Here is a 17440-nt window from a genome sequence, read left to right on the forward strand (position 1 = left end):
ACTTTAATATTGTAAAATAAAATGCTTGTAATAATTATAGACTAAATTATTTAAATAAATTTTAAATTCTATTTTTTTTTAAATATAAAATGGGGAAAAATAAAAATGTTGATTTTAAAATTAAACAAAATTTTTTATCAGTCATGAATATTTTTTAAGTTTGAAATTTCTTATCTGTAGCAATTTGTCTTATCAAAATTAAATTTTAAATAAATAAATTTTTATTTGAAAACTAAAATTATCATCCCAGCAAACAAATATTTCTGAGCAATATTAATTACCTGTTGGATAAAACGTAAACTTTTTCCGATCGCCTCTGTAATTGACTTCTTAAGTGAATCAATTCCCACAGGAAATGAGACTCCATGTCCTTGGCTGAGCTGGCGCGCACCTGTACCTCAGTCACTGGAATAAGTACTTGGTAACGAATTATTTCCACTTCGCTGGAATTCGTTTTAGTCGAGACGCCCTGTAGAATTTTAATAAAATAAAAGCTTTTGAGTAGCTTCAATCCACACAATAAAATAAATAAATAAAATAATTTTTGTACCATAAGCTTTTTCTTTTGCCGCAATCGCTCTTTGCATAAAAATACAACCGCGGATTTGAATACAAAGCACATTGCATGAAGCTCCAGTCCTTTCTTTATTTTACCCAAGAAGTCTGATATATTCAGCCACTCCACGCCGCCGTAGTAAAGTAAATCGCCGGGGCTCAAATCAATTGGCTAAAAAAATTTTTATTTATTATTTCAAATAAATAAATAAATTTTTTATTTTTATTACCTGCTTGCATGATTTTTGATGTTGTCGGAATAAATGATCGAATATTGCGCCATACTCTTCATGAATTCTCTGCATTTCGTTAATATGCTCGGCTACTTTTTCCATTCCCTTCAATGCCTCTGTAAATATAATATGCATTTGGTTTTTTCTATTTATTTTTTTAATTTTTTCCAAAGCAATATGATAATATTTAATAATAGTTCAAGAAAAGATATTAATTATGTTAGATGATATTTAATAATATAATAAAACTATAATATAGTTATTTCAATATTTTTAATTAGAGCATCATGTGATGACAGTTAAAAATAAAGTATATTAGTGATTAAGTTGTTTATAAGGATATTGTTACTTATATATGTATAATGAAAATGTTAAAAATAAAATCCTGTTTCAAAATCAAAAAAAAAAAAAACTTTGTAAATATTTTTATTTTCTTAAATAATTATCATTTTTCAAAATAGAATTAAATTTTATTAATTAAAATAAATTTATAAAATGAAAAAAAAAAAAAAAAAAAAAAAGAAATGCTGGGTGTGGGGTTCGAACCCACGCTCCCATCTGGGAACCAGAGCTTAAATCTGGCGCCTTAGACCGCTCGGCCAACCCAGCGTATTTTTTTCAAGACCATATGTTGGATAAGAGTGGAAGACAAATTCTAAGGTTTTATCACGACAATGTTCTATTTTTTAATAAAAAAAAAATGTTGTAATTAACTATTATTCAATGCACATTATCCATCAAAAATTTAATTTTACTCAAAATTCAAATATCAATTTTACTACTAAAAATTAAATAATTAACACAGAATTTCCATCAAGAATTATTAAATAATTTAAAAAAATTAATTGTTAATTTTTAATACTTTTTTTAATTATAAAAGTCATATTTGAATTATTTTTATTGAAAAAATTGGTAGAAAATAATTATGCGAGTATTGACTATCCGGCAAGGAAGTGGCTCCATCTACTCAGTGTAACGCGTAAACATTAAATTTATGAATTGCGAGGCTGATTTTCTATCAATGACTGGTTTATAAATTGAATTAAAAAAAAAATTTAATTTAAAATGATAAAATTATTTTTTAAAAAATAAAAATTATAAACTTTGAATAAAATTGATAAAAAATTTTTTCTTTAGCATAAAGTTCATTAAAATAAAATTAATTAAATGTAATGGAATAATTTATAAAATATTTAATTATACCTCTGAATATTATTCAAGAGGAAGAAATATTCAAAGCGGATTGGCATATTAATTTCAGAGATATAATGGAAATACTTTGCAACAGTTAATTAAATAAAATATTAAAAAAAAAAACTGTACCAGTTAAATGTTGATGTTCTTCGCTCCTTTCATCAGTAAGATTTTTCAATTGTTGTAAGAGCAAAGGATACTTTAGTATCCTTTGAATAGGTTTAATTAAATAAGATTCCAAAGTTGATGAATGCTGCTGTCGTGGATTTCTTGCTTGTAAAAATTCTTGTAGTGCTTGATTTCCTTCGTCTGTTAGACAGTTATGATACATAACATGTAATTATTATTATTAAAATTTAATTATTAATTAATACATTTACTTCAAAGCAGTTTTTTCTTAACTTGTAAATAATTACGAAAATAATTCAACATTATTAATTATTTTAATTCGCTCAAATAAACAACTGGTAAATTTTATAGGGCTTTTGTAATTGAAACTTGATGAATAATTAACTTACTTGGATGTAAAACTTTTTGAGCCTTTGAGTGACTGGCACAGAACGAGCTGTATAATTTGAAGTGATTCACGTAATATAAAAAGGCACTTCCAATAGAAAATAGGACACCCTACAAAATCATTTAATTGAATTTAATTATTTCGAAAATAAAAATAAACAAGTCCTGAAAAAAGTGATTAAAAATTAAAGAAGAATTTCCAATTAAATATAAAATATAATTAAATGAATTAATGTTTACTATTAGTTTGATAAAATTAGAAACTGGTCAGTTTAGTTAATTACATAACTGGAATTTCTATTTACGATGTCAAAAGTAATTGCAATCACGTTACTCAAATGGTATTTAATTTGACTGAACATTAGTGGAAAAGCGAGCAATTAATTACCTCAGAACTATTTTAAGCTACTATTCATTTTTAATTTCTACAACGTTAATTTTACCTGAATTCTTAATTTAATATTACTCAAAGTTTGTTTCATGATAAATTAAAATAATAATTAAATTTGCATTAATGTATGAGAGAAATAATTTTATAAATAATTAAGAATTACACAAATTTATTTAAATTTTACCTTAAATTGACTTGAATGGTCGAAGTTATTAAAATCAGCCTCCATTTCAATAGCATGATCAAGATTTTGCAAAAATTGCCTTTGAAATGTTACAATTTCTTGTATGTTACCGAACAGTGCATTTATTTCGGCATTTGACAAGAATGTTTCTCGTTTTAGTGGCTCCAGATAATTTTCTAATAAATTATTAAGATTCTGAAATGAATAAAATTATTTTATTAATATGATACTGAAATTAATAGACATCTAATTTTTTTTAACAAATCAATTAAAGCAAAAAAAATGTATTCTAAAAATTCCATCTTTAAAAGTTCGAAAAAATTATAAATGCAATTTTTTAAAAATAATTTTCTAATTTATTATTAAAAAAAAATAGTCAAGTATGCTAATTTTAATGTCATTAAGGTTCTAGGTCATTATATCCATTATAACAAAATCCAAAGGAAAAATATCCAGTAAATATATCCAATGGGAAAAATATCTAATTGAATAATGTCCAATATTAAAAAAATCCAATGTAAATATATCCAATAAAAAATTATTTATTAATAATATTTTAATATCCAATTAATTTTAAATAAATAAACCACCAGGGATATGTCTATGTTTGATATTTTGGCAATTGGATATTATTGCATTGGACATTATTTTGGAGATTATTAACATGGACATTATTGTCTTGAATTTTCTGACTGGTTACCATTTTTTATTGAGTAAATTAATGGTAGTCTCTTAATAAATCTCGACTTCAGTAAACTAAGAAGCTTAAAATAGCATAAGGAAAATAGACGTAAATTTTGGAATAAAAAAGACCAAAGATATTAAAGTTATAAATAGAAGTGTTTAAATTTACCTTTACGTAAGTACGTTCAGTATCGATGAGCTCGCAAATAACTTTTTTAAGTTTTTCCGCATCACTGAGCTGTCGGCTCGGCGTTAATACTTGGGAATGAGAGCTTACGACACTGCCAGTAGGACTAGATTTACGTGTTTCGCTGGGTGAGCGACAGATTCCAGTAACTTGTTCAGCAGTCTTCAATAAATTTTCAATCTCAAACGAATTTGTTCGTGACGTCTGCTTGTTATTTTCTAATTGAGAACCAGAAATACAATCTTTCATTGTAAAGGCACCGTCGTGCATAATATAACCACCACCACCACTCTCTTTGCCTAAAAGATAAAGAAAGAAAGCAAAGAAAAGAAATATATAAAAATAATAATAATAACAACTGTTAAATAAAATTTATATCTCAATTTTTAACGAGACTACTAACAAATTCTAAGCAATTAAGCTCTAGCAATTATTGCAATGATTTTTTAATTACGCGAGACTAATGAGATCGTTACATTGAGACTAAATAATACTTTTGAAGACATTGATACAATAACTGACAAAAAGGTCAGAAATTAATATTTCATAAAACATAACATTTTTTAATATTAAATAATAAATGAAAAAAAAATTAATTTAATTAAAATAAAAATGATATATATATATGTGTGTGTAGCTATAAAATAGGGATGAAACTCACTCCATCCTGGTACGGCTGGAACAATCAGCCCGGAAATCATTTCTTCACTGATAACTGGTGGATCTGTAGGCGGTGGCGGACATACCAGGCTTTCAATATCATCGGTTACTCTCACAATACCCGGTGTAACGTCTGGTGGCTCTGTTCTAGATGACCGCATCATCATGCATAAAGCTAATTCTTCTTGGAGTACACTCTCCAAATACATCATATCCAGATCGCTTACTATTGCTCCATTTATCACCATAATTTCATCGCTTTTAATAATACCTGAAACATTTATTATACATTTTAATATGGTTCAATTCCAGATGAATAAATAACAAATATCAGGATCACGGGTATTTGGAACACACAAGTTAAATCAATTGGAACAATCATTGAATTGCAACGTTTCGTCTTTATTCTTAAGACTTTATCAAGCTCTGAAAAATAATATAATAATTGATAACATATGTAAATGTAATGAACATGCCAGAAACGTTGCAATTCAATGATTGTTTAAATTGATTTAACTTGTGTGTTCCAAATACCCGTGATCCTCATATTTGTTATTTATTATACACTGAGAAAAAAAAATACTACTCTTGAAAAAATTTTCTTGTCACAACAATATATATTCTTGATAATTTTCGAGAATATATTTTCTTGTCTCAAGAATTGATCGAATTAATCGAAGTATTTTTTCTTTAATTCAAATGAACCTATTCATTTGTTAATCTATCAAAATTAATGCCAACATTTTATATTATCATGATAGATATTGATATTCTTTTTGTCAAAAAACCAAATTTCATTTTAAACGATTCTTGAATCAAGAAATTTTTTTCTGGACAAAAAATTTTTTTTTCTCATTGTATTTTTAATTATTTATCTATACTCTATACTAATATTATAAAGAGGAAAGATTTTATTGTTTGTTTGTTTGCATCGAATAGGCTCCAAAACTACTGAACCGATTTGAAAAAATCTTTCACTGTTGAGAAGCTACACTATCCCCGGGTGACAGTCGTGCGAAGCCGGGGCGGACTGCTATTTTTTTTATATAATCTCTTGGATTCTCTGAGCAAAAATGAACCCCAGTTACAAAACTTTTAGTTTTATAATTTAGGTATTTTGTTCTTAGAAATATTTATTTTGGAAAAATAGTGTATTTTATTTTATTAGTTATGAAATGTGAAAACACATTTAAGCCACATTTGTGCAGCTAGAATAAGAAAGCTTTTATAGGCTTGATTTTATGACCTTAGACACTTGAGTTGTACAAAGGTCTCCTTATTTTACTATGTACAGTACAACCAAACATTACGGTCTTAGTTGAGAAGAAAAACATATGTTTTTCCGAGGATTAGAGCTGACAATAAAATAAATCGACGGTTTAATTAGCAATTGGTCTAACTTCTTATTTTTTAGAGACTGATTTTTTAACATTTTGATGTAGCAATAGTCCAATTATAAATTATTTGAATGATCCAAACAAAAATACTATACCTTTATTAGATATTAAATAGTTTTTTAAAATGATAATAAATTTTGAACTAATTGTTTTTTCGTACAAATGGAAGATTCTTTAAAATGGAGATAGACAATTTGCTAATTAGAACGTCGAAATGTAACATTATAGTTAGCCTGCGATTAAACTCTGTCAAATAACGACACTTCTTTCGATACGATTGTTTTGAAATAAAGTTTCTATTTGAATTACTCTATGTTTTAATAATATTGAGCTTTCTCATTATTTATTATCAATCCTATTCATAAATTCCTACATAATCAAACATTAATCATACTAATCAAATATTTATTTTTTTTTCTTAAAAATTTTAATTTACTTCCATACAATAATAAATAATTTTTTATTATTTAAATTATATTTTTTTCACCGACGGTTTTTTACTAAATAATAAAAAAAAAATTTTTTTTAATAAAAATTTTCAATTTAAATATTCTTCCAATGTTAAATTTTTTCAATACTTATTTATATATACATAACTATTTTCTTAAGAATATAGTTGCGCGTTATTATATTCAGTCCATCGGAGCAAACATCATTCACCTTTACTTGATCACCGATGAGTGATTGACAAAAAATCGATTTTTTCAAATAGCACAATTAAACTTTCTCGTGCGTGGATGTATGTAATTATCCTTGACTACGTCATTTATTAATAATCATCCCGTCTAATTGTTCTAAAATTATCGTACTTACTAATAATAAAAATAATACATCAATATTAACAACCAGCCATTAAAAATAATCAATTGAATATTTTTAAAATTTTAAATTAATCTGTCAAACTTATTAAAACAGACTTTTTACTTGTTTAAAAAATAAATTTAATACTCACCATTTTGCATGGCTACGCTTTTATCCTCAACCCGACTGACGTAACAACAGAGTTCGTCCTGTCGATCCGAATTTTCTATAAGTTCCGCCTCGACGGAGAAGCCCCACATTTGATCGAGAGTATTTCGCTGAAGTTCTACTTGATAAAGTATCTTTGCGCAGACCTCAACTACTTCGTGGGTGTGTAGCTATTTAAAAAAAAAATTCAATTTTATTATTATTATGCAATAAAAACAATATTAAATATAGAAATCTACATCTACAATTGATTTATCACAAACTATTTATTTATTTTTTATTTTATCTACAAGAAACTTACGTAAGTTTCAATTGTATCCGTCCTGTGAGGCACAAAGTAATTATGGTCTTCCATTTCACGTCGTTTCTTCACTCGGACGAAATGCTCCATTGGATTGAGACCTTTCCTGCTGCAGGCGTTTGCCAGGAACTCCTCTACTGTCATTCCTTCGCGGAGGAAAACTGATACAAACTAAATTAAAAAATAAATTTATTTATTCACGCATAAATATCTTGAATTTAATTATTTTATAATAAAGTTTTAATTAACTAATTAAATTTTTTTTTCATAAAAAACTTACTTTCAAAATTTCATTCTTATTACATAAAAAAGTTTTTTTTACATAAATTAAAATAAAAAGGTAAAACTTAACCCGTTTTTAATCTCAAAGTAACTTAATTATTTTTTAAAAAATTATTTAACAAATACCGGAGTTAGTTAAATATTTAATATTTTAAATATTTTTAAAATTTTTAATTTGGAAAAAAACTGGACTTTATCCGGCTCGGGGAATTGCAGATCTCACGCTATGCAAAGAATGCGAATATCTTACTCTCGATGAAAGACGCATCTGTGCGGAATTCTCCTTTGCAACTAAATTATTTAACAACTTGGTGGATTGTCCTCAATTGCTAACACTGTTTAAATTTAAGATACCAGTCTTAGGTATGAGAAATCAAACTCCAATGTACATACCTATTGCTAAATCTAACTTATCACAGGCAGCGCCAATATATCGCATCTCTAATACAGTGAATCGCTTTTATCAATGGGAACCTGCACTTGATATGTTGAATTGTCCTAATGGCTATGTAACTGCGTTACTTGGCAAACTAGCAACTAAGTGGCGTTAAAGATGTGCAATTATGAATTAATAGTTAATAAGTAAGTTTTAATAGGTAATAATTAATAAGTAATAAGCAATAATTACTCAGCAATTTTTATGAGTGAAAATGAATGAAATCACTATGCTAGCTATAAGTCATCTTGTTATACATCAAAAATTTATTTTTCTTATGTACTAACAATTGTATTATTAACCCTGTTAATGGCCTAGGCTGTTGGGTTTGTTTATTGAAATAAAATAAATAAATAAATAAATAAATATCTGCTAGCAATCTTGCAGTCACTATGTGACTTGTGAACTATAAATAAATAAAATTTTGCTTTATTAAATTATTACTTTTTATTAATTATTGACGTTTTTAAAGATATAAGCTCATACCGATGTTACACTCATCAAGAGCTTTCATTTGAGTACCCACATTCATTTTGATATATTTTTCATATAAATATATATACAATATATATAAATATATGAAAAATTGATGTGGGTACTCAAATGAAAGGTCTTGATGAGTGTAACATCAAGATGAGCTTATATCTTTAAAAATCTCAATAGTTCACAAGATACAAGGTAGTTTCTTAATTTGTTAAATTGCACTGTACTTTCTTAACTATTAACTTATTTAAAGATGTAAGCTCATCCCGATGTTGTACTCATCAAGAGCTTTTATTTGAGTACCCACATGCATTTTGATATATTTTTCATATAAATATATATACAATATATATAAATATATGAAAAATTGATGTGGGTACTCAAATGAAAGGTCTTGATGAGTGTAACATCAAGATGAGCTTATATCTTTAAAAATCTCAATAGTTCACAAGATACAAGGTAGTTTCTTAATTTGTTAAATTGCACTGTACTTTCTTAACTATTAACTTATTTAAAGATATAAGCTCATCCCGATGTTGTACTCATCAAGAGCTTTTATTTGAGTACCCACATGCATTTTGATATATTTTTCATATATATATATATATATATATATATATATATATATATATATATATATATATATATATATATATATATATATATATATATATATACATATACATAATATATATAAATATATGAAAAATTGATGTGGGTACTCAAATGAAAGGTCTTGATGAGTGTAATATCGGGATGAGCTTATATCTTTAAAAATTTCAATAGTTCACAAGATACAAGATAATTTCTTAATTATGTATCTAAAGATAGAGCATTTTCGAATGCAGCCTAAATACTTATCATCATAAATTTACTATTGGTGAGAATGATATGAAACCTTAAAAAGGTAAAACTCCAGGTCAAGACTTTTCCAACGATACCAAATTTAACCATAAAAACCCATTTTATCATATAAATGTACTGGCCACAAAATTTTTCTTATTCTCTTAATAATATAGATTAAAATAGATACTTTATAAAGGATAAACATAAATGATTAGCAAATTATAAAAATGTATTAACCATGAATTTTTAATTAACTTTATTCTTAATAAATTGAGTAATTTAAGATAAGAAAGATTATTTTTAAATATGATATTATTAAATATCTCAGAGTTAAATTAGTTTATCATCATATAAAGCTTTGACTAAAATTTAGATTAATTATGGATTAATTACGTTAGTTACTATAAATATCAAGTATCGGTAGAGACCGAGCCCTTAGAGAACAAAAGCAATTTACGGTACTTAAAAGCAATCTTTTGGTCTTTGATTATTTTGCAGTTGATCAACTTCTGAACAACATAGACTTGGGAAAAATCCTCCTCTTCGATAATTATAGTCTTTAAAATTATTTATCGAAAATTAATTTTGTGATTCATTTTTTTAGAAAAAAAAATTTTTAAAAATCGGCAAGTAAATTTTCAATTTAATTTAATTAAAACGTTTAGTTTGATAAAATTTTATCTAAGCTGAAAATAAATGCGGTTTTTCTCTAATGACATAGATTATTGCAAAAAGAAGCTAAAGTTGATTGATTTTATGACTAAGCCTGGATTACACTTTATATATTTGAAAAAGAAATAAAAAGCAGAAACCCAGGAGAATGCAGTAATCAAAGCAGAAAATAAAACAAAAGTTACAACATATTGAGCTTTAAAATAGGTCAAAGTCACTCTGCTCTGTACGAGAGTTAATAAATTTAAAAAATAAATTTATCGAGTGTTTTTATATATTTCATAACTTCTGGAAGCGGATTTATTTTATAACTTTCACTGGAAATATCGACAGGAAAAAAAGTTTTTAAAAGTAATAAAATAAAGAGCTGGAAGTCTTAAAAAGGTGTGAAAAACTCCGCTAAAACTTAAAATGTATTATAGGTGAAGAAAACAAAACTCTGATGAAAAAAAAACACAATAAACTTTTTAAAATTACATTATTGGAAGTAAAACTATTCTATAAAATTTATATATAAATAAAACTATCGATTTATTTTCTCCACATTATAACTCACGGGAAGAAATTCAATTATTGAAACTACTCGGCTTTATTGCAAATAAAGTTTATCACTAAACTCTTTGGAATTTTAAAAATGATTATTAAAGTTTTAAATAAATTGTTTCTTTAATTATACCACAAAATTTATCTTAAAAATATTTAACTAGAGCGGTAAATATTAATTGACGGTTTTATGAATTCAAAATAATTTTACCAAAAATGTAAATAATAATTCTGGAAACTTATTACAGTATGAATAATTTTATAATTCAAATACTCAGTACTGCATGCTATATATTTCTTAATTGTAAAAATACACAGAGCCAAGTATTGGAATAAAATAAAATTAATTAATAATTTTAATCCAGAAAAAATATCTACTATAAGTTCAATAAAACTTTTAAAATATAACAATAAATTATAATATTAAATATTTAAAGCATAATTGATAAAGTTTTAATTACAGTGTCGCAGGATAAACGGAATGAATAAACCCAATAAATCAGGGCTTAAATCTCAATCGGATAATTCAAAAGAGCAATTAAACTACAGGAAACTAAAACTGCCGGTTATTAGTTTAATAAAAAGTTTACAAACTGACTTTGCTGAAGTTAACATACTTGATACTTGAGTAGAGGTATTACAGCTCTTAAAATTAATTGCACTTGTGTATTTAAAATAAAGTGGCTCGGTCTCAATACTTGGTATTAAGTCTAAGAGGATGAAAAAACAAACAGAATACTCTACCATAAATAATAAAAAAGTATCTTACTTGGTTTTCGGGCACTGAAACTTTAACGCTCTTCTCGTCATCCCTCGAGGACATTTGCAGAGACCTACGACTAGATCCACTATTTGATCTTGACAAAAGTGGAGGTCTTCGCTTAGTAGCACCGCGGCCAGCTAACAAATTATTGAGCAAGGACGGGCTTCGGGCGCAAATAAATGCATGGAAAGAGGACACTGTGAATACGCCAAGTTTGTTCAGGGTTTGCTTTGTTGCTCTTGATACATGAGTTAGTAAACTCTGAAATAATCCAGCCAAAAATTACATTGATTAAAATTTTATTATTATTCTTCTATAACTTTGTTTTTTTATAAAAAAAAAAAAAAAAAAATTAAAGCTGTAAGAAAATTTTTTAGATGTAAACTATTGCAGATAAATCTTTGCACCGTTTTATAGGTCACGGCCGTACCCGGGAATTTATCATTATATATTTCTGACACGAAGAGAAATCTAAAATTTGGAATTGTTTCAAGATCCTGATTTGCGGGTGGTTTATATAGTTAATTTGATAAATAAAAAATTGGTAGTTTGATTATGGAAGAAATTTTTAAAGGATTTTTTGAATGAATATTTTAATGAAAATGAATAATAAATGAATAATTTTACCTCTAACTTGAATTAAAAAACTTTTTTAAATCCTTGAGAGTAAATACATCCTTCATAATTATAAAGAAATCGATTTTTTTAATCAACAAATATTTATCTACAAAAGTATTTTTTTTCTCAAGGCTGCTGTAGAAGCCTTTAGAAATGTACTCATAATTAAACTTAATTAATATATTCATCAAAGCCGACCAAAAACAAAGATTTTAAAATAATGAGCTTACAAATATCAGCTTTAAATGATAAGCCTGAAACACACCACTAATTATCTTAATTAGATAGCATGAATGTTCGCTCTCACGCAATTATGTTCGCTGATAAGCGTCATGAAACATCGATCGATAAATTTTTCATCGTCGCTTGAGGAAAATTCTGACAGAACTGTTTATAAAGTGACGTACCTTCGGATTGGGTAATTCTCCACTCTGCAAACTTGCCATATAACATCTCAAGCGGAATTGCTCGCAGTGAAGACGCTCGAGATTCTCTTCCCATTGAACAATCTGGTTACTAATCTCCTGCTTAGTTTCAATGTCAGAGACAACGGATTGCTGAAGATCAGCCATGTGCTTCAATTTGTAATCCTGACAAATTAAACCAAGACGCTCAAGTTAATATTCTTCTTCATAAATAATCAACTTTATAAATAAAAAAATCAAAGAAGAAATAAAAAAAAAATTTTTTACTTAAAATTTTTCATCTCGGATAAAAAAATTTCAAGTTTTTTTGGAAGCGAACCTCTGAAGAAATAAAAGGAAGCTAAGTGCTCAGTACAGCCAAAAATTTTGAATTAAAGATCTATTAAATTAACTCACCGACTCAATGGCTTTTTCCAACCGGAAAATTTCCTCCTGTAGTAAATGTAAAGTACCAGTTTTACCACGGTGTCGGGCAAAAGCCGCGGCACAGGCTGAGTGAATGCTATTCACCCAGTTCTCGAGTTCCACTTGACACGGAGCCTGAAAAACAAAAACTCATAGTTTCTCATGGAGTGGCATTGTATGTCTACCGATCGTCGATAAACTCTCGGTTTACAAGTGTCTAGACTCTTTAGAAAACTAAGAAGACAAGTATAAGTGCGGAAGTCGCTAGTAAAAAACAACCACCAGCATATAGAGCTTTATATTTTTCTTCTTTCTTACTTTTGAGCGTTCGTTTCTGTTAATAGCTATAAGGTCTTGAAATCAGCTCTCATCTGATCTTGTTGCAATAAGCATGTTTTAATAGAGATTTTAGAAACTGTGCAAAACAATGTTGTGAAGAGTCAATGACAATAACAATATTTCTTATTAATACTTATTATGGTATGTTATCATGTTATATTATCTATAATTAATCTATTATATTCTATTATTCCAATTCACGGAAAAAAATTGAATTGTAATAAATAATAGTCGATTTATAATAAGTAATGATCAACTGCTAAAAATCACCATTTCAAACACTAAAATCGTAATTTTACTAATCACTTCATAATATTTATCATTTAAATGCTACAATTTATACTTTACATGGAAGAAAACACTATTTCAAACAGTAATATTCGCTATGTGAATGTCGAAAAACGTAAAGTATAATAATTACTCGTGCAAAAGAAATTCTGATTTAAAATAAATTTAAGATTGAAATTCATATTTTGACACAAATATGAATTAGTTTTGAGATTAATCCAAATTTGAAATTGATTTTTAGTTAGAAATTAGTATGCCTGTAGAACTTTTGATCCTACTTCAGAATTTTAATAAAGACTTAAAAATATTTTATATATAAAATTTATCCTTAATATTCTTAAATCTTTATTAGAATTCTGAAGCAGGATCAAAAGTTCAACAGGCATGCTAATTTCTATCTAAAAATTAAATTCAAATTTGGATTTATCTCAAAATTAATTCATATTTGTGTCAAAATATGAATGTCAATCTTAAATTCATTTTGAATCAGAATTTTTTTTTGCACGGGTAAGAATTTTGACTTTGATCACATGATATGTAAAAAATATAAAATACAGTTACTAAATTTCCAATAAAAGCAACGTCAATATTTACAAAGTAAAATGGTAAATTTTAAACGCAACGCTAAAAATCAAACTATAATTATTGACTTGCTTGGACTGGTAAAATATATATTTTAAGAGTAGAATTTTTACTGTTTCAAATGTTAAATTTTCCTAGATTGAGATCCCTTCTCCTCAATAGAATTGACTATGTATTGAAACGGTAATTTTTACTGTTTGAAACTGTAATTTTTTAAGATTACAGAGTCGTTATTTACTATAGTGACAGCTACTAATCACTTATTTTCGATATTAAATTATAAATTGTGGCTTTTACACTTTCTACATTAAGTTCTGTAATATTTATATTTTTGCCACCCCGAGGTCCGCTGTACTGCTTGAAACTATAAAAATTAACCGTAATCCAAGTGAATTTTACAGTTAAATTTTTTCCGTGAATATTAAATTGATTTTAATATGTACTCATTATAAAATGTACTTAATTATGATCGTTTTTAAGGAGCACTTGCTCTAGGATCAAAATTTAATAAATAAATCAATAAACGTGAGTGTAAAAAATTTTAAACTCTAAAAATAATTTTTTTTATGAATCTCTTATTTTTAAAAAATAAATTTAATTTGATAAAATTTCTACCTGAAACAAGTAAGCATCTCCAAATGCAGTACTTAAACAGAATATGTAATCTCGCTTAGGGTGCTCCGGAATCGGTTGCATTATCGCTCCATCCACTATAATAAGGTGCTTCGGAGCAGTCTCAACAGCTCGGCTTTCTTGGGACTCGCAGGGATAAAACAATAGGGTTGTACCCTTCAGACATACCCAGTAGCCCTTCCAACCGCGTTTCCTCGCCAATTCAATTTGATGCTTTTTGCGCAGCAACCATTTTTTAACACTGAGATAACTGGAGCGACAAAAGTACAAAAGGAATTATTTTTAAATGAAGGAGACGCTTCTTTTTTTATGGTAAAAGATAAATTAAGTGTCACATGATAAAATGGATGTTACAATATGCCAATTACGGCAAATTGGGTGACGTACCCAGCTTTTCGCACTGCTCCGGTGCAGTTAAATGAAGCAGCTGCAGTACCAGTTTGCTTCCCGCGGTAAGGTGAATTCATAACACTCTCTCCGTCGTCATCGTCGCTTACCGCTGTTGTTAGTGACATACGGTCGTCATCTGACATCTGGAAAAATAATTAAAATTTTAAATTAAACTTTAGTCAATCATTGTCATTAATTATTTCATTAAAATGTTTCAAAAACAATTATCGAACAATGAAATTATTAAAAATTTCACGATTTATTACTCTATCCAATTAACTGATTATAATCATAAGCCAAATATAATTAAATCCTGTCCAATTAAATGCTTACGTCATAAGAATTATTTGCATAAAATAAAAAAACATCCGTTAAATATTTTAGGTGCTCTCAATTGAAGGACAAAAATTTATTCAACCACTATTTTTATTTTTTTATTTCAATAAAAACGAAGATACTTATTACGAAGTCACTAATTGCTTGCAATGAACCAGAATGTTGTTCACCGCCAACAATGTTTTATCATCAAGCTTCACTGAAATAAAATGAATTAATCCCACAATGTTTAAATAAAAAATCAAAGTATTTTACAGCTCCTTGTCATAAAAAACGTCATGTTACCTCAAACTTAACGAGTAAACATAAAAAAAAATCTAAAAATGAATAACCCCTGACATTTCAATTTCAAGCGTGTCATGATATCCAATTATTCGTTTAAAAAAAAATCCTGGGATAAATAACAGGCTTTATAAAATAAAAATTCACCCCGTGAGTCAGGACCTTTACCTTCTTGCCAACGAAGCCATTAGTGAACCTTATTTCCGGATCAAAACTGACGACCTTTCTCAAAAACTCAGCGTTGCAATCATCCGCAGTAAGATGGGGATGATAATGACAATAGCAGCTCTCTTTGAGGAGCTTCAAGCTTTTCTTTGACGAGCCGTTCATTTTGTACATAATTCCCTTTTTGGCGTAACTTAAACCGTCGATGTACCGATGAGCCCAAGTACTGAGCGCGCCGTTAATTATTTTCAGCAACTTGCAGTAATAACCCTCAACCCCAACTTGGTTGACTTTTTCCTCAACACTTTTGCAATTGTACCAATAAAGTTTTTTGGTGTCGTTAATATTAATAACACTTATGGTGTGTCGCTTGCACAGACAGATTAATTTTTTGCACTGCTTTCTGTGGAGAGTTTTGAGATCGGTGTAACCCTCGGCTACGCTGGTATCACCGCTCACTGCCAGCAGATCTGGAAAACTAGACGCACACCCCAGTAACCATCCCTGATCTACCATGCTTCACTCAGACACCTATAATAACAACAATGACAGTGTCTGTGTCTATATCGGTGAGCGTAATATAAGAACCCAAGCACAGACAAATGTTTTAGTAGTAAAAGCAAAGCTCGCCATCGTTTTAGATCTAACGGTTAAATAACAGAGCTTCCTAGTGCACTAGTGGCTGACTGCTTGATGTTCTCTTGCTTTGCTTTACTTTATTTTCCCTTTTTTCTCAGTCACTGTCCCACATTCTCGCAATTGTCTTCGATGACGACGCTGGATGGATTCTTCATCAAGGGTGGCTTCCATTATTGTCTTCCAGTTGCTGCCAACTGTTTTCTCTTACTACTTATTATTTATTACGGTTTAATGTATGGATGCAAGTGATAAATAATAATAATAATTTACAAGACTTACGGATAAAAAATACTTGAAGTATTTTATTTTGATTTATTAAAAGTTTTTTTTTTTTTTTTTTTTTTGATAAGAATAAATAAAATATTTTATTATTTCTTCTTTGATTTTTAATTAATGTAATTCAATCATCGAATCCTTTGTGTCTCATAATAATAGACATTAAACTCGAAAGTTCTTTTATTGCAAATTTAACGCCACAAATAACCAATGTATACATTACATACAATGTAAATATTTTATAAGCTCTGCGCATCTTACATCTCTTCTGTCAGAGTTAAAACTATGCTCCATATAATTAAAAACCATTAATAATTAATAAAATACTACTATTTTACTAGGACGTTATTTACTTTTAATTATTCAATTATTATTATCAATATTTAGATAAATATTCTTCAACAATTTAATTAGCTTGTAAATAGTTTTTAAACAGTCGAAAGACTATGTATATAAAAATAGTTTTTAAAATATTTATTTATTTAAAAGTACTGTTTTAATAAATAATTTGTACGTATGAGTAAACATAAAATAAAATGCTTTAGATTTTATTGCAACCGGAAAACATTGGCTAATAGTTTAACTAAGCCAATCGTTACAACCGGAAATCGATATGATGCACTCGTACAAATCGACACAATAAATAATTAAAAATTTAATAATAAAATAACTATTTCACAAACTGCTTTTAAAATAACTCTATTTTTATCTTCATTCTTCATTATTAAACTTCTCTTTTATTCAATAAATGTTTCTTCAACATCCA

The 17440-nt window shown here is 27.6% G+C and overlaps 1 protein-coding gene and 1 non-coding gene across 8 annotated transcripts in view; both read right to left on the bottom strand.

Annotated features, from left to right (window-relative positions):
• The window catches only part of LOC123259396 (protein still life, isoforms C/SIF type 2), a 39097-nt gene that overhangs the window by 4820 nt on the left and 16837 nt on the right, over window positions 1-17440 (bottom strand). For 5 of the 7 annotated variants that reach the window (XM_044719886.1, XM_044719890.1, XM_044719888.1 and 2 more), the window contains exons 12-26: window positions 14974-15119; window positions 14569-14836; window positions 12736-12879; window positions 12322-12504; window positions 11303-11557; window positions 7272-7442; window positions 6954-7140; window positions 4606-4875; window positions 3927-4243; window positions 3074-3268; window positions 2501-2609; window positions 2112-2291; window positions 786-904; window positions 551-727; window positions 282-469 (exon numbers count right to left, since the gene is read on the bottom strand). In XM_044719886.1, coding sequence (XP_044575821.1) covers window positions 282-469; window positions 551-727; window positions 786-904; window positions 2112-2291; window positions 2501-2609; window positions 3074-3268; window positions 3927-4243; window positions 4606-4875; window positions 6954-7140; window positions 7272-7442; window positions 11303-11557; window positions 12322-12504; window positions 12736-12879; window positions 14569-14836; window positions 14974-15119 — 2909 coding nt within the window. Of the gene's footprint in view, window positions 1-281; window positions 470-550; window positions 728-785; window positions 905-2111; window positions 2292-2500; window positions 2610-3073; window positions 3269-3926; window positions 4244-4605; window positions 4876-6953; window positions 7141-7271; window positions 7443-11302; window positions 11558-12321; window positions 12505-12735; window positions 12880-14568; window positions 14837-14973; window positions 15120-15762; window positions 16715-17440 lie in introns of those variants that run through there. The other 2 variants (XM_044719892.1, XM_044719889.1) reach the window with 2 other exon arrangements.
• On the bottom strand, window positions 1314-1397 carry Trnal-uaa. Its single transcript has one exon. It is a non-coding gene; the product is annotated as a tRNA-Leu (tRNA).

This window comes from Cotesia glomerata, linkage group LG2 (assembly GCF_020080835.1).
Source record: "Cotesia glomerata isolate CgM1 linkage group LG2, MPM_Cglom_v2.3, whole genome shotgun sequence".
In the NCBI taxonomy this organism is placed as follows: Eukaryota; Metazoa; Arthropoda; class Insecta; order Hymenoptera; family Braconidae; genus Cotesia; species Cotesia glomerata.